This window comes from Anoplopoma fimbria, chromosome 3 (assembly GCF_027596085.1).
Source record: "Anoplopoma fimbria isolate UVic2021 breed Golden Eagle Sablefish chromosome 3, Afim_UVic_2022, whole genome shotgun sequence".
Lineage (NCBI taxonomy): Eukaryota > Metazoa > Chordata > Actinopteri > Perciformes > Anoplopomatidae > Anoplopoma > Anoplopoma fimbria.
Window position 1 is genome coordinate 24,724,880 of NC_072451.1, and position 24,759 is coordinate 24,749,638.

Consider the following 24,759-nt stretch of genomic DNA (forward strand, 5'->3'; position numbering starts at 1 on the left):
AGGCATAAAAACAGTTGGACAACAAGAGAGGACATAAGATGAGTGACAGTGACACGTTCCCTTAGCAACGCCAAATGTGTGATTCAAAAAATAGTGACGTCACATCCTTCCCGTGATGCTTTGCGGACTCAAATTGAACGATCGGCAAAAGAAAACAATTGTGTTTTACGTGCTCTGTTTTAAAGAGTCAAACGCATAAAACTAGAGTTTTCAACTGGAATTAGTGCCGCAAAGAAAAACACTTCAACGGTGCGTAACCGGGAAGATTGAATCCGGCCAGGTAGGTGCAAATGAAAGAGTAGATTGTGAACAAACGATGTTGCTAATGTGTTAGCCGAGCAGCTAGCGTATTTTACGTTAGGTCAAGCAGCTGAGCTAGCGTTAGCGTTAGCATAGCTTTGTATGCTGGATGACTGAGTTACTTGTTTTTTACATAACTGTAGGGTCACGATTACAGATCAACAACGACCACCACACCTGGGTTTGATGTTTCGTGGAACCTGCAAGCAAAGACGTTCAGTCACGATGGGTTTATAACTAGCAGCTAACGTTAGAAGTTACTAACTGGTTAGTTAGTGTTGTTGTTAGCAGAAGACCGAGCCTACCCGCAGCTGATCACATGTACTGTAGCTACTGTCATTGTCGTTTAGTTAGTTAGTTAAAGTAGGTATTACTATCTATACTTATTGTCCAACACGTCGATATAGGTGGGACATCCTCTGACTAGTTTGATACTCAGTCAGTCTTCAGCAGTCACTTTAGTTGAATGGATCGTTTATTTTGCAGTGTCAAAAGACAGCTATAGGTAAGGCTATCACTACCTGAAGTGGTGCTGAATCAATGAGATTATTAATCCACGAGATCTACAGAAAACTAATGAGAAAAGTATTGACTACCCATTCAAGGTTGTATTGTCATTATAAAAGGATTTCTTATTGAATATTTATGTTTATTATTCATTCATTTAAAGTAAGTATTAAGGTAAATGGTCCAAAAACGACTCCTTTTTTATTTTAATATTGTAAAAAAAAAAAAAGGGATATCTTGGTATATAAAATATGAACTGCTCAACAACTAATCATTAAATTGAAAAAAATGATAAAGTATATCAAGATTGATTGACTGAAAATTATAATTTGTTGAAAACCCTTCATGGTGACACATCATTTGCTCAAGAGTCATTTATGAGCTGACCAGCAGTCAGCAAGTCCTAGCTATGAAAGTACCAGTGTCAATTTCCGAACCTGTTATCTGACATGTGCATTCAGGAAACTGTTGTATGATTTTACAAATGTGTTGATCAGTCTTAACCTGTTTTTTAGGCATCATGGATCAGGACTATGAGTGCAGGCTGCTCAGGCAGATCAACATTCAAAATGAGAACGCAAGCCCCATAGTAAGTAAATAATACACACAATTGTACATAAAGGAACTGTGTTTCCTCTTGGGGGGAAAAAATACCGTAAATAGCCTCATCTAACCAATACATAATGTCTTGACTAGTATCACTAGAGGGATTAGGTCATTATCTTCCCTTTTGATACGATGATAGCCCCTCCCAAAGAGGATTATTAACTAGCAAAGGACTTAGATGGGCGGAGATGTTGTTACTCTCCATGTGTTGAAAGAAAAAACATTTTAACAGGCCAGTCTCCTTTTTTTTGACCATGTCACTAGTGTTGAGTGAAAACAAGACCTCACCAGCCAAATGACTGGGTTTTGTGAATGATGCCTCCTGTTGTTGACACCTAAGACAAATGCACCATCTGCCACATAAATGATCTTCGTGCTTTGACAAAGTTTTCACATCACTGTCCAAGGCCTGTTTGTGTTTGGCCTCCAGTCAGAAAAATGCTTTCTCCTCTCACCCAACTTGTGTAGAAAGCGGTAGGAGCGGTGCGTGCGCTGACACCCACCAGCTCCCCCCTCTCCTCCCCCAGCAAGCATGGCGATCGCTTTATTCCCTCCCGGGCTGGAGCCAACTGGAGTGTCAACTTCCACCGCATCAATGTGAGTCTGCCGTAATACACCCAGGACCTCACTGTCTTTCCTACCAAAAGAACAGTGTTCTCAAGATCAAAGTGTTTATCATAGCTTACAAAGGAAAAACCCAACCCCTTGCCATTCTTCTCTTGCTTGTCTGTAATTGCTTTAAATTATTGTTTATTTATTCCATTTTCTGATATAGGAAATTGAAAAGTCGCACAATCAAAACAGAAAAACCAAAGACGGCACAACCGACAGCAACAAAGGTGAACAATCCACCTTTATATCCAGAAACTAGGCATGGGACAAGTTTTAATAAAAGATTGTGATACAATGTTTTTCTCTTCAGTTTCATTGCTACTGTGATGTATTGAAGATGATCAATTTTCATTATCCATTACTTGTTTGGTCTATAAAATGACAGCAAATCAAAAAAAATACTCTCAATGTACTGTCATATAAGAATGAGAAATTAGACATTTGCAAGCTTTGAATTTTTTGCTTAAAAAAATACTTAAATGTCTAATTGATTATCAAAATGTATGTAGAGTAATTTTCTGGCAATGGGCTCTAAAGATGACTGCCTGTCAGAATATTATGTATTGCAGAATTACTTTTTACGGCGACACTTACGTTATTATAGGAAAATTATTATGATAGCAATACAACCTGAGATATCCTGTGTGTTGTTTTTAGGGGGTTATCTGCCCCTAAAAAGACAAATTCTCTCTGGTGTGAGTCTTGTCCCTTTTTCAGCTCATTTCTACACGTGCCTATGTCTGCTCCAGTCAAAGTAGATATTTTGACCTTCTCTTCTTATCTTAGCCTGGACAGGCTCGTGGAAGCTGGAGATAAGAACGAAACAAAGCTTTGTGAAAAATTCTATCTGATCTTCAAAATGGGAGAGAGGGCTGTAAAATTGCAGAGGGAGCATTGTTTGAACTTAATCATTTCGACAGCCTGGTTTGATTTCCCCTCTGTCTTTTCCTATGCCTACAGCGGATGGTCTGGCTTACTCAGCTCTGCTGAAGAACGAGCTGCTGGGAGCGGGCATCGAGAAAGTCCAGGACCCCCAGTCAGAAGACCGCCGCCTGCAGCCATCTACTCCCGCCAAGAGAAGCCTTTTTAGTGTAAAAATACTTAACATGGCTGCAGTTCTTAATGCACTAGCTTAATGTTTTTTCAGAATCAGTAATCATCTGTTTGTGTTTTGTAGTATTCTGTAAGTGCTAAGAGGGCTCTGCCAGAAGAGGATGGAAACACAGTCTCTCCATATTCTCTATCACCTGTCAGCAGTAACAGGTAATATGTTTTCCAAATCATTCTTAAAATGTCATCTCTTCCATTTTTGGAAAAGTAGCATCGTATTCCTAACTTTGTTGTGTTGTGCATTGCAGCCAGAAGTTGCTGCGGTCGCCAAGGAAACCTACACGTAAAATATCCAAAATTCCTTTCAAAGTCTTGGATGCTCCAGAGCTTCAGGACGACTTCTACCTCAACCTAGTGGACTGGTCCTCTCTTAATGTACTCAGTGTTGGACTGGGTACCTGTGTCTACCTGTGGAGTGCCTGCACCAGTCAGGTGTGTGTGTGTGTGTGTGTGTGTGATCTGTAAACACAAACAGCAGATCTCTTAACGGCATTTAAAAATGAACTCAGAGTATACCTTTCTTTCGGCATTTAAAAATGAACTCAGAGTATACCTTTCTTTCTTTCTTTCTTTCTTTCTTTTCTTTCTTTCTTTCTTTCCAATCAAACTGGGTATCTCAATGACAAGTTTCACTGGTTGTGTATCACAAAATTAACTTAAAGAGTCTTGGAATGTAATTAAGCTGCCTCTTGGAGGTCATGTTAATAATCTACATTTTTCCTCCCCATCTTTTTAGGTGACGCGTCTATGCGATCTTTCTGTAGAAGGAGATTCAGTAACGTCAGTGGGCTGGTCGGAGAGGGTGAGTTTGTCTGTCATCTATTATTGTCTTTTCAAATTTTGTCAGGCAACATTAAAAAAACAAAAAAATACATCTGCTTTTCACATTTTTACTAGCACAGATGTTTTGACAAACGTGACAGAGATACGTCATGGAAAAGGGCTGTTGACATTTTGTAAAGATGCAAATGGAGTTTTTGTGTGTCGGTTCTGTTTAAAAGTCCTGTTCTTTTGTTTTTTGGGGGGGGAAATGCTGAAGTATTGAAGTCATTATTGACTTTTGGTAAGTATGATATTCAAAGTGTGCCGTCTATTTTTAGGGTAACCTGGTGGCAGTGGGGACTCATAAAGGCTATGTACAGATCTGGGATGCAGCAGCAGGAAAAAAGCTCTCCGTACTAGAGGGACACACAGCCAGAGTGGGTAAGTGGCTGGAGCGGTGAAGGCAGGAGTAGACATTACAACCTTTATTCATTTCACAGTTGTTTAGCAACATCTCTCATTCACACTTGGTGAATCATCTTCCCTTCAATTTCATTCTTTGCTGCCAGGTGCGTTGGCATGGAATGCGGACCAGCTGTCGTCTGGAAGCCGTGATCGGGTGATCCTCCAGCGGGACATCAGGGCCCCGCCTCTCCAGTCAGAGCGCCGTCTCCAAGGACACAGACAGGAAGTCTGCGGGCTCAAGTGGAGCACAGACCACCAACTGCTAGCCTCGGGTGGAAATGACAACAAGGTATGTAAACGGAGAATCTCACCTGTCTGTGAGCTTTTAAAAGGACCACTTTTTGAATTTGAATTTCTCTCCCCTCGTCTCAACCTTCTTTCTGTAGCTACTTGTGTGGAACCACTCGAGCGTACTCCCGGTGCAGCAGTACACGGAGCACTTGGCTGCGGTGAAGGCCATCGCCTGGTCTCCCCACCAGCACGGCCTGCTGGCCTCCGGAGGCGGAACCGCAGACCGCTGCATCCGCTTCTGGAACACTCTGACCGGCCAGCCTTTACAGTGCACAGACACTGGCTCTCAGGTCTGCAACCTGGCCTGGTCCAAACACACTAATGAACTGGTGAGTCACCTGAAGTTTTGCTAGCCAAGCATTCAGCATCTTGTGAGTTATATTCCCATAGTAAAGTTGCTTTTTGCACACGATAGTAACTCTCCCGAATGTGTTTGTAAATATGTGAAAAACACTTTTTTCTGCAGGTCAGCACACATGGTTACTCCCAGAACCAGATCCTGGTGTGGAAATATCCCTCTCTCACTCAAGTGGCAAAACTTACTGGACATTCCTACAGAGTGCTCTACCTGGTCAGTACATACTCTGTGTATTTGTGCGTCAGCGTGCAGAACAATGGGCCACATACAAGAAAATGTACTTATTCTTATCTTAACTTTCTCTTACTTTTTTTTTGTACCATGGGCTTGAGTGTGCCACATCGGATTCAGACCAGCATAAACATGTAGAATGTCACCTGTGCGTAAATGAGTGTGCGTTCATCAGACTTGTCAATTAGCATAATTAATAGTGGGGTAACGGACCACTGTTGATCCGTGATTGGTACGGATCCTCCTAACTCACAAATGTGTGAAAATAAAGTGAAATAATTAAGCGTGCTACAAAAGAAGGGAACAGAACCCCCAAAATACCCCTGATTACTTTGATGTTGTACTGTTATAATACTGTATATTCAGTGTATGAATTTATTTGCAGGCCATGTCCCCTGACGGAGAGGCCATTGTGACGGGAGCTGGAGATGAAACACTTCGGTTCTGGAACGTCTTTAGCAAAATGAGATCGACAAAGGTATTTATTCTCTTAATTTCTCATTTCACGTTGTAGATCCCTTTCTTAACCTTATCTGTCTGTAATGTTTTATTCACAGTGGTCTTTGTCTCACCACCTCCTTCTTCTGCCTTCCTCCCTTTTTTAGGAATCAGTGTCGGTTCTAAACCTCTTCACCAGGATCCGTTAGCACGCCACTCTACTACGAGGGGATAACGCCGGGAAGGGAATTTAACTTTGCATGTATCAAACTGTAAATGGGCCTCTTCTTTTGAGTATTTACCTCAGTGGTCTGCAGAGGGCCCCCCTCGATCGCTCTTCGTTATCTAGCCAAGTTGTAGCTGGAGGTGTGAGGGAGGGAGCCGGAGAGATGCTAAGCCTGAGTGTCGAGGGCAGAGGAGATGCGCATGTACAGTGTTCCACTTCCTCCTTAATGACGGAGCCACTGGCTCCACTTCCTCCATCTGTTGGAGGAAGTGGAGCCACTTTCTCCAACAGACCAGGGAGCTCTGATTACAAGAGAATATGGGGGCGTTTCTCTCCCCATGTGATTACGTTTTGTTTACAGACGGACATTGTGCTTTCCTGCCAAATATTGAGTTTGTCCTTTTGATTGTCTTATTTATTTTATTTAGTTTTTTTCCTTTTTTTTTGTATTTTAAAAACATTTTTGAAATGTATTCCTACTAGTGTGTTTGTTCTGAAGGCTGGTAGGTTTTCTTTTATGTGTGTAATTGCAGTTTATGGTCTGATCTGTGGACTGTGTTTGCAGAGAAAAGCCAGGCTTGTCTTTTTGTATTTTTACTGAGGGACAATAATTTTTCACATACATTGATAACTGATTACATAACCCTGTGCCGTTTCAAGAACTGTAAATACTTAACAAGGATTGGACAAATCGGCCTGATCTTTAAATCTTACATTAAGTTAATTTTAGTCTATTAATATTAGGCAGAATTGGCTTATTGTTTTATAATCTCAAGAAAAATCTTTTAATGGCACATCTTAAGAGGAAATAATTATTTGGAAACACTGTACATAAGAGCAGTTCCTACGAAAGTAATCCACATGAAAATAAGAGGATTTAAATTTGACTTGTGTGGAATCTTTTCAATCATCATCTCCTATTTCTTCAGTGTAAAATCAGGTTAATTAAGTTAAAATAAAAACACTTTGTCTTATCAATGTAGTTTGTAACTAAAGAACACAGTAAACACATTTGGGATTAAATCTGAGTGAAAATGGTGTTCTGTGCGGAGCTGCTGCTTTGTGCTGTGTCTGCTAAGATATTCAAGCTTGAGGCACTTGTCTTTTGCTACTTCACACCGTGTCTGTGTTGCGCAGTCATGCATTCTACTTTATTTTTGTTATATATCTGAAAAAAAGATTTCACATCTGCATTATTTCCCCCCAATTTTGATTATCCTTTTTCCTCGTTTGAATGTTTGAGTCAGCTAGCGTGCCACATTTAAACAGATGCTATTTATTTGTGTTGTGAAGAAAGGTTATTCTACAGAAATGGCATGTTTGTTTACTAATGATATCTGGGGGAAGTTGATGGGCAGTTTCACTGCCAGACTTTATGGACATTTATTTGAATACCACTTCAAAATCAAGACAATGCTGCAAACTTGAATTACAGAAAGAATGTTAAAAATAAATATTTCTGTACTGAGAGATAATCAACAATTAAACGATCATATCTTGTACCTTGTGTTGTCACTATTTTATTGTCCAACAACTTGAGAGTAAAATCAGTCTGCTGCTGGGAAGTAAAATGGGCAAAATAATCGTCGTATCATTCTATCTAGCCCCTCAAGATCAAGGAATCGATCTGACAAACAAGTATTTGGTGCATAGCAAGACCTTAGAGCTTCATAACTATAAAAAAAAACCACATGAATGATCCAAAATGCATGACATGTTTCTTCATTACCCGAAACCGAGGCACTGCAGCTTCTAATTCTGTTTTGGTACTGTAAATGTTCACTAGAGAACCAAAGTTTTTTCCCCCTCAACAAATGCACTATTTATTACTGTTTAAAGCTCACATTGATTGAACATTTTTATGTAGACAAATAATAATTAAAAAAAAACTCCACACAGCTTATAGAAATGGACTTTTCCTAAAAAACACTATGGTTATGAATAAATCATTTAAAAAATATTGGTGGGTCTAAAACGTTTTTTTTTATCTCTGTGGAAGATATGTGACACAAGGTTTATTAGCCAATAGTATAATGAAGTCTGTATCACGTGACATCTCATCACATCAGTTTAAAAAAAAAAAAGAAAAGATAAATGGCTGAAATTGACAGTAAACACCCAGCTTCACTTTGTTACCAATCCCAAGCGCTATGGAACAAAAGGAGGCTTTGTCTGCCAGGCCAGGCCTCACTGACACTGGTGTCTGACTGCTCTCCATCAGGCTGCTGACCAAATTAATATTTACCATGTCAAAAAGTGAAAACTGACGTTAGCACATATTAGCTATCTTAGTCCAATAACCCATACAATTACAATTCTGTATATTTAAACAAAACCACCAACAGCCATACTCCTTACTTAACTCTTAACTAATGCGTTGTCACCAGTTACATGAAAAAATCTAAATAAGAAAAATAAACACTTTAATCCTTGAGGAACTACATGGAGTTCAGTTACCTGATGTTATAGTTCTCTAAAACAATGTAGGCTATAACGAAGATGTGTATCAGTGGAAATTTAGAAGAGGGTGGGCCACTGAAAAGTAATCAGGAATAAGTTACTCTGTCCACCCAGCACTACAACACTGCTTAGATGACAAGCTAAACGTGACCTACAACAAGCTAGACACTAAGTAACCTAAACCTACAGCTACATGTTTCAAAAAGACTTCATTACTTTACCAAGAAAGATTCATCACTTGACATGATTGTTGAGTCTCACTCCACTTCAGCTTTAAATATACAGGTTGTGCAATTAACTTGTCAAGTTCAGTTCTAATTTATTAAATGATTGTGCAGAACATGGGGTGAGATAACATACAACATCTGTGCTCTCTTCTAGTCTCTGTTTACTTCCTACTTTATTTCCAGCAATCCTGTCAAACCGTGGGTACAAAACATGGCTGTACTATAAGTAAAGATGCACACTCCTATATACATTCTTGACAGAAATGGCAACCACTCGTTGGTCCAGGGGAGGGAGAGTGAAACCTCTCTTGGTGGAATGTTATAAATGTGATCAATGGCACTTTTAATAGTTAGCTTAAAACTCCACTGCCAAGCTGTTTTAGGAAATGATTTGCCTTTTCAATAAGAAAAGAAACTACACATTTGTTACCGACTTTTAACGATAAACATCTTCGGAAGGAACCAATGGGGTCGAGGCTGAATGCCACACCCAGGCTGGATAACTCAGAAAAACAAAGAGGGACTAAATCATTGCTGGTTTTATTCTTTACCTGGAATATGTTGACAATATGTAAAAACACAGAATATAACCACACTTATCCTTAAATGTTTCAATTCAATATCAGAAGATCCCAAAAGAAGTTCATCTGTATTATAGCATGTTTTTTTCTTCACACCAATTTGTGAGTGGTAGCATTCCAGTGTAAAGTTATGGGTTCTGGTGATTGTGAAAGCCATAGCGTAAAATTCACATGTTTAACATATTGTGCAGAATAATCTGTCTTTGTTCGTTTTTTTTCTCCACCCAATTGATCTGTTAGTCCAAAGTTTCAAATGAACACCAGAGGGAGCCATCCTATGAGCAGACACCTCACTGCTGCTACCACACCCACACCATCAGCCTTTACCATGTTACCTTGAAGGTGAGAATCAGATTCAACACTCACTAGAGGAGTATCACGCTATGTTGTCTGTCTTTATGACAAGCTAAGCAGAAAGGGAAACATACCAACAAATTGTATCTGATTTCATTGAATCCTCAGTTACGCATCATGAATTACAGTTTTTAAAGGCTGCAAAACATCCTGTGGCCTCACCATGTCTGCAAATTCACCAGTCCAGCCCACACATAATTTCACCCAGAGCATGAAAAATAATGAATGCCCACCGCCTCCCAAAGCTTCTCTGCTTGTGCCCTTCGGTCTAACCACACTCCCTCTTGCTGGTTTAAGCAGCAGCTTTATGAGGTATGTCCAACGCCACGGACTACAGACAAAAATAAACCTGTATGGCTAAATCTGGCACATTTACATAAAGGCTAATGTTGTATACATTTCCACTGGCCCTTCTTAAAAAAAATGAACAAACTGGATTTTCATCAGTGTAAAAAACAGCTGAGGGGTGTGAATACATGAAGAAAAATGGATCTGAAATGCTTCTGCTCCTGTGGTTTTGCTATAATATACAGATAGATATCAGAATATGGCTAATGCTGAATACCAGCTGGCTACTAATAAGATGGACTGAAAAAACCAAAAGGTCTTTTTTGTGAAGTCTTTTTCAGTGTGATGAAGATCAGGTGCTGTACTCCTCTGTGACTCGGCTCCTCTCTACGCCAGAGAGCCTGAGCTTTTCTCCCCTTCAGACTCCATTATAATGTCATCTAAATAACATGCATAGACCATTACAGTGATCGGATAAATCATCTGAATGGAAGACATTCAACACAGTCTTCCGGCTCATTTATGGCTCTCGATGGGCAGATGTTAACATTAAGCCCTGAAAGCAGAAGGAAGGACAGAGGGGGATTGCTAATATGCATAATCCTACCTCCTGATGTTTCTATCAAGAGGCACAGAGTGTGATGTTCGTTATACAACTAAAGCCTCACAACACAGAGAGCAGGATCTTCCCCCGGGTTCCTCCATAAGCCAGACTCTTGAGTTGTATTGATAAATGACCTACAGAGGTATCAAAGGAACAAGGCTTTTGTGAGAACTAATGGCTGCAGCCACCCAGGCTTCTTTTGTCATTTTTTCAGAGTACGTGGGGGTTACTCATGCACCTTATTCGTAAAAAGACACTAGTCACTCACCCGAGCATTCCCTTTGCATTCATAAACTGGGGGTTGATAGGGTGTTCCTCCACAGCCAAACTGTGACTCAACCTGCTGTGATGACGACTCAATTAATTGATTAATAGTAGCGCGGTGCCCATGAATTCATGAGAGTGATTCAAGTCGTACAATTGTGAAATACCCTCTCGCACACGTGAAAAGAAATAATGAAAAAACAGGCCCAGACATAACCGTTAGGCAATGTAGGCAACTGCCTGGTGCCCAGAATTAATGTGGCCCAACAGCTATATATTGTGATGTTTAGATATGAAAACTATTGAATAATGTTACTATTCTAACTAATAGTACCCCGAAATAACTTACAAAAGCCCCCCAATGCACTTTAAAAAAATGCAACTCAACAGTGTACTTTTATTTCAGAGAAAAATATACTAGTAATACAAAATATATCAATGAAATATGATGCATTATTGTTCATTTAATTATCCAGCCTGATAGAACAGAATAATTGAACAGAAAGCTCATCCATGAATGAGCGTTGAGTACATTTAAGTGCCTCTCTTTCACTCTTCACTTCAATTTGAACTGTGCGTGTATCAATCATCAATAGATCTACTAAAAAGATTCCTCATATAATACCTTCATAAGGCAGATGCCATCTAAGTGTCTAAAGGCTTACAAAGCTTCTTAATAACCAATGGCTTGCTAACAATTATTATAATTGTGAATTATAAATCACAAGGAGAAAATTCAATCCGTACATAGACCAAACAGGTTTAAACAGCATCAGCAATTCTTTGTAAAACACATAGTGTTTGGCAGTTTTCTTCTGGTTGAGATGAAGGAGGAGCGATGAGAGTCATGAAGCCCAGAAGGATCCCAGACACCTCTGCTGACTGTGAAAATGCTGCTCAGTCATTGCTGTACTGGAGGGAAACCTAATACTATCATACCAATAATACTAAACTCAAACTCTTAAAAGTACAACAATTGCACATTTAAATCACTCACCATACAAGCCTACAACTAAATAAGGAAGATAAAACAATAATATAAAATAAATAGACCAATTAGATCAGAACCAGCACAAGTTTGTTGTTATTATCCATAGGACCCTATAATGCTATGCAAACAATGGTTTACACCATAGTTGGTTTGTGATGCGGATGGATCCTCATGGGAATGCTTGTTGAGCCATTTATTATTATTTTATGCATGAAGGTTTTATTGTAGACCATTGTCATTTACGGTTTTTGCCACTTGTCTCATGTGTCAGTGCGGAGACTTTGTGTGATGTTTGTGTTTTATGAAAACTAACTAAAAGCCATGTTCAAATGGCAACAATATATTGAATCTCAAAGAAGAACAACTTGGCTCAAACTAAACATGTACAACTCAATGTGTGAATGTATCTGCGCATGAGGATACATTAAATTGTATTCAGCCCAGCCAATTTATCCAAAGCAATTAATATTACCATTTACAAGTTCCACTGCCCTTAAGGTATATGTACCACTCCACTCATGTTGTTTCCCTCACCAATTAATTTGATGCATAATCTTGATCTGCACAATTCAGGTTTAATTCAATTACTTCTGAGCTCCTCACCCCGTGGTGCTCTCTAGTTTGCACTCTTGGGACACATTTCAATTTGTATATCTGTGTATGTGTGTGTCTGAGATGTTCCCTCGATCAGATTCAAATTAAAGTTAGAAAAGGGCATTGATTTAACCATCAATCCCTTTTAATACAAACACATGTTCCATCGACAAACATCCTAAGCCCCCACATGTTTTATTCATATGCATCCTAAACATTCATATAACATAATTTGGCTACTGGTTTGGGCCACACCCTTAACAAGGTCTGGAGGAGAGAAAAAAAGACAAATCAGCTTCAATTGGCCTCCCTCTCCATCGTCACTCCACCTCGTCCCGCCTCCTGCTGTCTCCTCCGGGCAGCAGACGTATATAAACACTCTGATCCATCTTCCTCCAGCCTACCCAGTAACATCATGATAACCAGTGTGGAGCTCCAATGGCTGATTTCAACATAAAAAAACCCCACCAGTGAAAGAGACGCAGCCTTGTCTACCCATCCAGACATCCAGCCCCATCACCTGTTGTTCCCATCGGTCCACGGTAAGTCTTACAGCTGCTTTAATCAAGCGAATGCAATGTAAAGCTATTCAATGGCAAGATAATCATGTTTCCAATGTCTCTCGCTACACAACCTTTTTTTTTTTTTTTTTTTTTTTTTTTTTTTTTTTTGCACTTCAGGATGATTGAAATACAAATATGATGGAGCAAAAAAAATAATAATAATAATAATAAAAAATGAAAAAAAAAGCCACCGAGTCATAATAAAAAAAAAAAAAAAAAAAAACACGAATAGATGTTTTAAATCTACTCGTGTTTTTACTACTGGAAATGAAATGACAATCCCTTCCTCCTCTTCCTGCCTCGCCTGGGAGGTGGGGGGAATGTTTATCATGTCGTCATGTTGCTGTGATTTGAGAGAGAGAGAGAGAGAAATATATCTGACATTACTTCTAGATGAGGAGCAGGGTCGCTGAACATGAAACGTGTCACATATCAGAGGTCTTTTGGCTTTTACAACCTCCTGAGAGGAAACTTCGGTGCAGCAACAGGTGGCATGTTTTTCTTTTTTTGGGTTTTTTTTTTTCTTCTCCCAGGCCAGAGTCGAGATGGACGTGGAGGAAAGTAGGGCGTCATTCAGCACCGAGACACTGGACAGCTCCCACGTCGAGGAATCATCTCCTTTTGGGCTGCGATCCGGACGGAAGAGCAGGTTTATTTGTCGCTTTTATAGCTTACATGTGAAAATCGTGGTGACTTGTCTTGTGTATATTAACAAAACCCTAATGGTCAGCATTTAAATGTCCCTGCTGCTTGGAAACTATATGGACGGGTTTTTGAGAGGCAGATGCTTGAATGTGAGCCTGCAAGATAAAAAGCAAATTAAGCCAATTGCTTTTAATCAATACTATATTAAATGACTCTAGTGGATATGATTGATTGTCTCCTATTGGGTCTCCACTTGGTCTACATAGAGTGTTGTCTCTGCTCAGCACTCCTCTTTTCTCTAGTTTCCACTAACAGACCCTCCTTTCCTCCTTCCTTGCTTCCTCCCTCCCTTCCTTCCTCTCACTAAACTGTCCCCATCTTCCCATCCCCCTCTTCCACTGACTCCCAGTCTTGTTGCATAGCTACCAGCTCAGAAACATACTGGAGATGCAGGACAATCTGTCTGTCTCTTTTTCTCTCCCTCTTTCTCCCTCAGTCCAAATGCGACTTATTGGAAAGAAAGCACATATCACTGAGTTGACGGCCTGCGTTCACATTTCCATTTTCTCGTTCTAAATGGGGTGTAATTGCAAATTGTGCACAGCTTGGGGTTTCTGTTCGTTGCATATGGTGAACAACGTTTATTTTTAAGTGCTGTGCTGTGATCCTCTCTGTTCCTCCCCTCCTCCTCCCGTCTCCCTCTTTTGAGAGGAGCTGAAAGGTTGGCATTACAACAACAAAGGGGGGATGGAATGTCAACAGGCTTCAGAGAGAAATTGGTTGAGGAAAACACAGAGATGGGAATTGCATGTAGTGTTTCCATCTCTGACATCTGAAGTTCACCACCTGTCAACACGCCACTAGCCGCTGGGTGCTCTACAACACCTGTGACACATGCATATCTTGAAATACTCTGCAACTCTGGGTGACAATGCCGAATCAATATATCATGTTTAACAGGCGAGGGAAGATACCAACTTCAGTATTTCAAGGCCCTGTGGTGTTACGACTCTTTTTCTTTCATCACAGATTGAAGCAGTGGACGTGGAGCGCCAAACAAAAAGGAGAGGATGCTTTGGAAAAGTGTTGGTGGTGCTGAGTGGAAGACTAGTGATTTTGTTGTGAAGCTGATCAAAGAACAACAAGTCCCAGTCTACCTCTCAGCACAAGCAGTGCTCTTCAGTCCACGTCAGCTTTAGCCTGCAAGGCTCTTCAATTCAGAATGTGTTCAAATTTCAATGTTGGCATTGTGATTGAGGTTTCCTGCTTATTAGCTTCAACAAATTGAAACTGCACTTAGAAAAATGGACTTGAAATGTTTTCATTCATCCCTCCCTGCATGCCCCTGTGACTGGGTCTTTATTTTTCAGCAATACCATTTACTAGGAAAATTGCGATCAGAAGCATCACATAGGAAGGGATGCTCAATGGGATTCAAAAACAATAAAAACAGTTCCAAAGCCCCTTGGAAAATGTGTAATAATGGCATATAGCAGCACACGTTCTACAAAACAGACTGTTTTATAATAATGTAATTGTTCATTGTTCATTAATTAATCTCTTATCTTATCTAGCCTTTTATATTGGTGAAATAAAACCTGGATGTAAAACTTTTACGTGTATTTCTGCATTTCCTCACATCAGCATCAACATGACAGCATTAAATGAACACAGACACTATATATGTCACACACAAGGTGCTGAGAGGATCCTAAAGAAGAAGAACAAAAACGCTCTGGTCTATCCTGGTCCCGTGTCGTACTAACTACTCACTATTCTCCACTGAAACGTATTACTCCTGTTAGGTGAGACGGCCTTCTCCAGAAAGCTGTACTTAACGCTCTACTAGGTCTAACACTTCGAGCACTTAGAGGACGGAATACTAGTCAATCACAATAAGAGTGGTCAAATCCCTCTGTGGACTCCAGTGGCTGCCTCAGTCTCTGTAATGGACAGCGGATAGCACTTGCTTCCCTAGGTGAGGTAGTTTCTTTCATATGAGCTTTGAGTGACCAGGTGAACAAAGTGCCACCATCAGGAGAGGTCCTCATGGTTGTGTGAGAATACATGAGTGCATGCAACTAAAGTCTAATGCCACCAAAATGTTGAAGATATCACAGAACCAACTATGCAAGCAAACATCCTTATTTTTCAAAGAAGTGTTGGGAGGCTGACCTGACTTCCTGCATGGGGATTAACACATTGCTATGAAGAAAGCATATGGTTTTAACATAGTGGCAGTGCTAAGGGCCCATTAGGATCAGAAGTAATTACCCACAGTATCTATCCCTTTTTGTACATTGTTTTTCTTTTTATTACAGTCCGCTGCCAGCTTTTGGTCTGCTCACAGGCTGGATGCAAAGCTAGGCCTTTTCTGAGCTTTGATTAAAACAGACCTGAGCAGATATTAAGATATATACAGTCACTAAGAAGTCTGAGAGGTATTCTCTCACAACCTGCCCTCTGCTCTGAAGCCATATTCCCATATATGAGCAAATTCATGTCACACATATATTTACGTAAAATGTTTTTCGATGAATGCAAAGTAAAGATTGTTTGAGTTACCATAATGAAATCCAGAGCTGACATGAAACTAACATGTTGGATACATTTGAATGACGCATCATCTTTATCTCCACTGACACAAATCAATCATGTCACTATGCCCGGTTAATAACAGACATTGCTTAAAGCCTTTTCACTCAGAAAAGCCAGCAACGTTTTAATTAAATATGCGTCGTGGCTGTTCTCATTCACACTGCACCCTGTAGGTCTCCAGATTGGCAGCATGCTGGCTTTTCATATATAAAAACCAGGGACTGGCTTGCGTTGCTAGGCAACACAAAAGAGTCAAGTGCATTTGTTTATTGGCCAATAAGGATGCAGACAAAGTTTCAAGGTTTTTCGCAGAAGGTCCTGTTATAATGTAACTAACAGAAAGAATAGTACAACAGCCTTTCATACATTCCTTTTTCATACGAGTGTATAAATAGCGTTAGGCCTTAAGACGTTTCTGTCTCGCATCTTTCGACTCTCCGCCTGTTTGGTAAAGAGATAAGAAGGTTGTTGATATATTGTTGGTTCTAGCACCACAGAACATAACACACTTTTTTTGAAAGAAGCTATATACGTTTAAAAACTACTGAGATATTTAGCAGTGAATCTAAACATCTTATAATTCACTCTGGCTATAAAGTGACCCATCGTTCTGTCAATCAAAAAAAGGGATCAAAGGGACACAATACACTGTTACATAGCTGTCCAGTCTTTTTGGCCCCAAAGGACAGCATCACACATCACAGCCATAACGAGGCACATACGGCGCTCTAATTATCCTGTTTTGATTGTATCAAAAACCAAAGCTACTATGACCTTGTGAGAAGAGATGATTTCACAGTCAGAGGCATGTCTGAACAATGAAAGCAGTTGCCATGAGTCCAGGCTGATGGTTTGTCAAAGAAAGAAATCGCTAGAAAATAGTAACAAATGTGTAAAAGGAAGTGCACAACAGGTGACAAAATGCATCAGACACATTCTCAAGAGCACAGACCTTGTGTAATGCATGTACTCCCTCCTCGTTGTCATTACTATCTGGGCACCAAGCCTGGCGTGATGGTATGCCAACTGTTCGCCCGCTGTCTGTACTGGCACCCGTCGACAGCACCCTGGCACCTCGGAGGGACTCTGGGGGAGGGAGAGGCAGTCAGTAGTCAGCATGTGGCTACATGTGTGTTCTGGTGAAGCAGGAATCAGGGGAGAGCATGTCTGCTCATCATCAAAGTGGGGCTGACATTTGATGAGCAGAGAATCATCAACCCTTTTATGATACATAAGCTCGAGCTGATGGCAGATTGTGCTCAGCATTAAATAATTACAAATATCTAAGCAGGGTCATCCTTAATATCTGTTTGTTTATGATACAAAAATGAACAGCACTGTAGGAGACGTAACTGCTTCATTCAGAAAATAGGGAAAAGCTATTCACTTCAAAATAGCTTCCTCTTGCACAGTCGATGTGTGCAGCATATTCACAGTAATAGCCCACTTTATGATAATTACAAAGTAATCAATAAGGGTTATGGCAATGTTTAGATTAGACAGTGTGTCTCCTGCTTTATAAATAAACCCACATTTAGATGATTCTGACACTCAATCATCAGATGTGTAAGTTAATAGTTTCTGTGTCCCTGATTTTATTACCCTTTAAATAAAGAAACTAATCAGGAATCTGTTTAAAAAAAAGTGAAGCAGCTGATCAAGAGGGAAAATGTTTAGTCAAACTATATCCTTAGTTTCTTAACTTTTTAAACCATGACACACATCACTTGATTGTTTTTTCTTCTTTGTTTTTGTTACACTTATTTTTATGTGTAATTGCCTGTTTTTAACCATTATTATCCGAGCCCCTTAAAACACGCAGTGTGTCAATGTCAGAATCCAAATGTTTGATTAATAAGCTAAATTAAAAAAAGACAGGGTGATCGTTTCTGGATAAGTTTCTGATGTGGTCAAAGCAGTCTGCCCACCACACACAGGCCACTAGAATGAAAATGAAACAAGCAAACAAACAAAAACACCTCACACAATTAACTCGCTCATGCCCAGCGCTTTTTCTTGTTTTGCAGTTGCGAACATCAAGCTGCACTGCATGCTGGAAATTTGCATGTGTCTTGCTAAAACATTATAATTGTACATGTTTTTTTACATGTATTTATGCAGGTGAGTTGACTGAGCTGTTCCCAAGCAATTAAAGGTGTTTTGACACTGATACACCTGAGCTGTAAGAGTTAACTGATTTAAGTCAATTACCATTTTCACGCTAAGGACAAAGTAGGTTGTTAAATCCGTCTCATAATGAGCTATGAGATCTTTTGGACTGCAGTTTTTATAGCGTTTATAACACAAGACAATGTTTTGTGAAAATGCATTGCATTTGAAAGTTGAAGATGGTAGTTTTTGAAAGAAGTTGCTCTGCATTTAAGCAACATTTTTGACAAAATGTATATAGAGTATCTATTCACTGTGTGTTAAGAATTCACTGAATAAAATGAGGTCAGCGACAAACATCTCTCTCTCCTTGTAACTGAATGTGAATTTCACATTCAGTTACAAGGTCAATATGCACATAGGTACCTTTAATTCTAAAGAAATTTACATTCTGAATGGATCAATTGTGGCAATATGTAGATAGACATGATACTGAAGGCCTTATGGTCAGAGCCTTGAATTATTAATTGTTTGCATTATTTGTAGCATGGCATTAAATAAGCAATATCAGATTACCTCAGACAGTAAAATAATAGGATCAAAAATATGTTAATCTGATAAATGTGCTTATTATTTGATTGAATGAATGTATTGTACTTTCAACCATGGTGGAACTCATTCACACAAATGTAAAAAAAATATCCACAACACAAACAGCATTTAAGCGACATGAACATTTTCAAGCAGCTTTGTTTCAAGTTCATAAAAATGTCTCGAATTATATATACAGAATAGAACAAAACATATTTAGGGTCACAAAGAACAGTATTTTGAGGCTTGAATATTTCGTTTCACATCATTCATTTTTTGGGCAAATAATAGAGACTTCAGTCCAAAACTCTAAACAATGGTGGTAGCCAATTTTAACTACATAAATAGTGTGTAGCACAAACACCGTGGAAACAACTCGACATCAACATCAGTATTTTTCATATATTATCATAATGTAGAAAACTTGCAGTTTACATGATGAAACAGAATTATGATAAATGACTTTTAGAATAATCTGTGTTGGATCTTCATGATGTGAGACAGTCAAGTCGCATCATTGCCTTAACACTTCAACTGAAATTGTAGTCCACTGTGACGGTGAAATTAGCACACTGGTCAAATTAATATTACCTTTATATTCAACAAACTGAAAGGCACAGTAGACATGTTTTTCAAAAGGTTACCAGCAACACAGCCAGATATTCCAGAAGAAATAAATAGCACAGACATATAAAAGTGAAATGATATACGAGTAAACACAGAGGTAAAGGTAAGAAAGCTGAATCATTTTTAGTTCAATGTGTAGCTTACAAAATGTATGCTTTTGGAGTTTGAAAGTTGCACTTTACATGTTTGATTTAACCAAAACAAAAAGCCTTGTTCCATTTCATCTGCTGGGCTATACAACTGGTCTCAGACCTGCTTTATTTACATTGAAGAGTTCTCAAAAGTCATACATTAAGGTCAACTTAAAAGGCACAATGAGTAGGATTTTCCTAAAACATATTGTATGGATTCAAACAAAAAATATTGCATCACAATCATCACCTATGCCCCTTAAGGAGTGTGTGGCGTTGTCTGTATCTGCAGAGACCCTGGTTCCCTTGATCTGTATTTTCTCTGTCCTTTACATTTGGCTGTGTTTGTGAACTTTCTGGTAATCAACCTCTAGATAGACCTAGCGACCAGATGCTAGATAGTAACCACGCAACCAAGAGGAAGCTACAAAAATTGCAGACACAGCGGCAAAAGAAACCTGCAAAACAGCGATGCAAAATACCAAGCGCACAAAGCCCATTCAAAAAAGGAGAGTGGATCTGGGGTGGCTTTCGCACCCTCACCCTTGCTGAGCCGGGAAGGAGGGGCCAACTTTGAAGGCTGTTTACAAACCACAACTGACAAATCATACTCATTGTGCCTTTAACACTGAGAATCAAAAAACAAGATCTCTGGTGATGTGAGAATGAAAGAAGCCAGTGGACGCCAAAAAGATTAAACCAAAAAGACAAGGCTTTTGATCTTCGGCACATGCCTCCGGCTGGAGGAAAACTGAAATCTGTAACACTTTCACAGGTAACGACTGGTCGGGTCAGAGATGAGCCGTCAGATGTAGATGATTCGGGACAGTCAGTACTAGGTGGTCTTCACCAGATCGTAGACGTGGATGTGGACGTCATCGTCATATTTGATGTAGTATACCGTGGGCTTAGCTGGGACCTGGTAGATTACCAAGCCCGTCCTCTTCAGACCGTTATCTGTGACGTACTCGACCTGTTTACCCACAAGGCTCTCTGGCTCCTCCCCTGGCTTCCTGTCTGCTGGCAGCAGGTGTTTGTTTTCTGAGTAACAGACAGATGAACAGCCAGATATGTCAGAAAAAGAAAAAAATAAGAACAGTGTAACTGGAGCAAGTTAATTCTTCTTTTATTGTTTGTTTTCAATGTTTAATAAATGTCTCTTAGTTATTAACTTTAAAGTATTTTATGATTTAAACCTATTTAATTAATGGAAATACTGTTTGGGCAAATATACATCACTTCAATCTTCATAAACTTTATTTGCTGTAAAACTATTTGTAAGATTTGCAACTTTCTCTAATGACGCCTCCATTTCACTTTTCCGGAAACTGAACATTCTCGCAGTATATGACATAAATATTCATCAGATATGTGTGTTCACATATAAATATATGGTCTTGATTTTTCCCTACCATCCGTGTTAAGCAACTTCTTCAAATTGAATTCCCAAATTGTGATTGTAAATAAAATATGAAAATAAGCAGCCAAGTTTAAACATTTGCAAAGATAACAGCAAGGTTAAGATAGTGAAGTATCTGCAGTTTGAAGCTGAACCTTGTCCTCTTCCAAACCTGGTTGTTCCAGTTTATTTATTCACTTCTTCTTGTCTCTTCTCATTCCTTGTAGGTAGCATTTTTCTTCATGAGAAGGCACAAATGACCTTAACAGAACATGCTTTCTAACTATTCAGTCAAGCAGAAATTGAGAAATTTCTGAGTGTCTGCTGTTCAGAAAAAAAAAGAAGGCGCTCTACAGATTGGAGTGTTTCGTAATGCTGACTATGTAAATTTGTCCTGCCCTTTTCCTCCCACCTTTCCAAGAGAATCTGAAATATGAGGCATTCACAGTTCTATGCATTCGAACACTAAAGCTCTTGTTTCTTTACCTGATTCGGGCAGGACACGTAGATCTCCGTCCTTATAGTCGTCCCACAGCTGGTACATATACAGCACCGGGTCTTTCTCGTAGGTGATGTAGTACCAGTGGGTCATGATGGGGGCTCGGGACAGCACCATGCCTCGCCATTCATTTTTCTCACCGTCCTCCTTCTCAAACAGATGCTCCACAGCCCGTCCCACCAGCTCCTCCGCCCCGGGAGGCACCTTGATCTTATTGTTCACTGCGGGAAAAAGACACTTTGAAATGCCTGTTAACTGGAAAACTGTATAGATCCAAGTATAGTAGGACATAAAAATACTATCATATCATCTTACAATGCTGACAAAGCACTTGTAAAATCAGCAAAAACTCCTGAACGGACTATAAGTCTTGAAAAATGTAAGCTTTATATTAATTCATTGGAGTCTAAAAAAGTTTTATATTACCCCGAAAAAAATATGTTCAACTAATATCTCAGATAAAACTAATTCTTCTTCTCCTTAAAAAACTGTAAGTGTTATTTTTTCAAGTTTTAAGCCATCACTTTCTTAATTATTTGGCTGCTTTCTACAACCCATTCATTCATACTTAAACATAAAATAAGTGACAAGTTCTGTCAGACACAACAATAGAAGAACTCAGTAGCAAGCATTAGCAACGATATTTACCACAATAGAAAATAAGAAAAAGATAAAACTTTTAAGAAATGCCATAATAGGGCTATTTGAGAAACACACAGTTTGACCAAATGTGACTAGAGTAATTACCAAAATAAAAAAAATAAAAAAATACTTCTGAGCACTTTACTGTTTACATAATGCACATCCAAGCAAATCAAAAATATGTACATAATTAGAGACAGAATTTGTCACACTCACCGACTTTCTCTGTCAACACCTGCAGGTTTGACACCCGGTTGTCTTTAAAGAGCTCGATGCCATACACACAGTCAAAGCCGTCATATTTGACCATGTAGAGGGAGCTGTTCACAGTTAAGCGCTCCAGAACGGTGCCTTTCCACTTGGTCACGTTACCCTTCTCCCTCCAGGTGTGCTGAATCCTTCGGCCCAGCAGGTTGTCAGGGTCTGGGCTCAGGGTCGACGCCGAGCTCTCACTCAGCTCTCCACTGCTACGCTTCCTATGAACATGGAGGTAATAAGGTACATATTAGTTTAAGCGTACCAGTTGTAGACCTAAAGGCCTTTTTCAAACATCCAGGGGGCCAAATGGGTCCTGTTGCCCCAAACAGTGAAATGTTAAAAATGCACACAAAAGGATTTAAGCCTGTCATATGCTTTAATATTAACATATGACATGCTACATCTTAACCAATTTCTGTCATGTTCAGTCGTATTCCCACTGATAAAACCTTACATTGGTGTATCTACACATGCCATTACTAATATGAACATGGCAGGGTAACTTCACCAACTGTTTGCAAATATGGCGCAGAGGAGAGGGAAGCTAACAATCACTGTGAAGCTTTATCTGAGCCAATGGTGCTGTCAAATGACAGCGTAAATATGTTTGTTCAACCATAAGTCAGACTAGTCAGTAAAAGGTTACCAGCAACACAGCCAGATATTCCAGAAGAAATAAATAGCACAGACATATAAAAGTGAAATGATATACGAGTAAACACAGAGGTAAAGGTAAGAAAGCTGAATTATTTTTAGTTCAATGTGTAGCTTACAAAATGTATGCTTTTGGAGTTTGAAAGTTGCACTTTACATGTTTGATTTAACCAAAACAAAAAGCCTTGTTCCATTTCATCTGCTGGGCTATACAACTGGTCTCAGACCTGCTTTATTTACATTGAAGAGTTCTCAAAAGTCATACATTAAGGTCAACTTAAAAGGCACAATGAGTAGGATTTTCCTAAAACATATTGTATGGATTCAAACAAAAAATATTGCATCATTGACAGCGTAAATATGTTTGTTCAACCATAAGTCAGACTAGTCAGACTAATTCTTAGTCAAGTTATTAATAGTATTTGTAGTGGTTAAAATGTGGCAATGCATGCAACTCCAAATATATTTGAAAAAAATAAATGTATTATAATATTTTATTAATTACACTGTACCCAATATAAATTTGATTTGATCTGAAATAAATAAGCAAGCACATAGTATAAACGTAGGTACAAAGTTTGAGAATAATGTTTCAATAAATTGGGAATAAATTGGGAATACTGGAAACACTGGGATTAAAGTTGTTTAAAGTTATTTCTTTTTTTACCAGGGTAGAATATTCACAGTCATACAAACAACACATCTGGGTCAAAGACTGTGTGATCCTACCTGCCCCGTTTCTTTGACATGTTTCCATAAATTCACACAACCCTGCAAGACACAAACAGTTCAGTTAGTGCATATGGATGGGTCAGCTGACATTGTACCTCAACACATAACAATCTAATTAGTTAAAGTTGTTTTTAATGTCTGCTGCTCTGAGCTCAGTCAACCACAAACATGCAAATGAGCCAATTACCGGATGTAAACAAGGTAACAGCTGATGTAGAGGTACAGGTTATACATGTACACAGCCAATAAACGTGTAACTTCACCAAGACTAGCTGAATAAATGTCGACGTGTCCAGTGTCGTCGGGAATGTGAGTCCAGTGAGTCAGAAATAGACACAGCGAGGTGGCCAGCGTTAATGAATCACTTCAGCAACTGTTTATTATAAATGAGTTACATTTTATGACCATTTGAGGCATGCATTTCTGCACATAAGCTAGCCGAACAAAAGGAAATGCATCGCCATGTATGCTGCTTCTGTAGTTTCTAGATTAATGGAGAAACAGAGGACTACACATAATAAATGAACATGTCATTGTTAATCAGATCGACAGGCTCAATCGGCGGAATACACTGTTTGTCCTACCTGATCAATAATCTCACGTTTGTCTTTGTAGAGCGGATTCCTCCACCTAACACTAACGTAAGGTAGACACACGGAAACGATCCAGCTTTGTGGACTACAACTACCATAAGGAACTCGCAGCTGTGAAAGCACTCTGGGATTTGTAGTTCTTTTTAATGTACTTCCCAGAGCCAAGTGTAAGATAAGATAAGATAAGATAATCCTTTATTAGTTAGGAAATTTGCAGACTTACAACAGCAGAGAGTAAAGTGCACACAAGAGACATAGTAGAAGAAGACAAGATAAAAATAAAAATAAAAAATAAAAATAAAATAAAACAAGTATTATAAATAAGCAATAAAAAAAAACAGTAGAAAAAACAACAATAACTGAAATATTATATTTACAGACAGAGAAAAAAACAACAACTATTTTAACTATTTTTAACTTTTTTAACTATTATTGCACAGTGTAATGTG

At 39.1% G+C, this 24,759-nt stretch overlaps 2 protein-coding genes across 2 annotated transcripts; one reads left to right on the forward strand and one right to left on the reverse strand.

The window, feature by feature from the left end:
- The first annotated feature begins 82 nt into the window (after positions 1–82).
- LOC129114361 (fizzy-related protein homolog) lies at positions 83–7,408 on the forward strand. Its single transcript, XM_054626645.1, has 14 exons — positions 83–280; positions 1,323–1,396; positions 1,882–2,010; positions 2,189–2,252; positions 2,986–3,116; positions 3,203–3,288; positions 3,384–3,567; positions 3,872–3,937; positions 4,236–4,338; positions 4,467–4,651; positions 4,749–4,982; positions 5,120–5,224; positions 5,628–5,720; positions 5,848–7,408. Exons 2-14 carry the CDS (start codon positions 1,328–1,330, stop codon positions 5,887–5,889), a joined length of 1,491 nt encoding a protein of 496 aa, XP_054482620.1. The 5' UTR covers positions 83–280; positions 1,323–1,327; the 3' UTR covers positions 5,890–7,408.
- Positions 7,409–18,656: 11,248 nt separating this feature from the next.
- Positions 18,657–24,413, reverse strand: LOC129088840 (spindlin-Z-like). The gene is made up of 5 exons (XM_054596078.1): positions 24,302–24,413; positions 23,715–23,756; positions 22,290–22,549; positions 21,419–21,652; positions 18,657–20,574 (listed from the first exon to the last, which is right to left on the reverse strand). Exons 2-5 carry the CDS (start codon positions 23,732–23,734, stop codon positions 20,369–20,371), a joined length of 720 nt encoding a protein of 239 aa, XP_054452053.1. The 5' UTR covers positions 23,735–23,756; positions 24,302–24,413; the 3' UTR covers positions 18,657–20,368.
- Between the last annotated feature and the right edge of the window lie 346 nt (positions 24,414–24,759).

Bases quoted from the DNA above. Each gene is read 5' to 3' on its own strand.
- LOC129114361 (XM_054626645.1), top strand. From the start codon at position 1,328: ATGGATCAGGACTATGAGTGCAGGCTGCTCAGGCAGATCAACATTCAA. The intron at 1,397-1,881 runs GTAAGTAAATAA...CAACTTGTGTAG, and splicing joins ATGAGAACGCAAGCCCCATA to AAAGCGGTAGGAGCGGTGCG. The intron at 3,117-3,202 runs GTAAAAATACTT...TGTGTTTTGTAG, and splicing joins CCAAGAGAAGCCTTTTTAGT to TATTCTGTAAGTGCTAAGAG.
- LOC129088840 (XM_054596078.1), bottom strand. From the start codon at position 23,734: ATGTCAAAGAAACGGGGCAG. The intron at 21,653-22,289 runs GTGAGTGTGACA...TTTTTCCCGCAG, and splicing joins GGTGTTGACAGAGAAAGTCG to TGAACAATAAGATCAAGGTG. The intron at 20,575-21,418 runs GTAAAGAAACAA...TCTGTTACTCAG, and splicing joins ACGTGTCCTGCCCGAATCAG to AAAACAAACACCTGCTGCCA.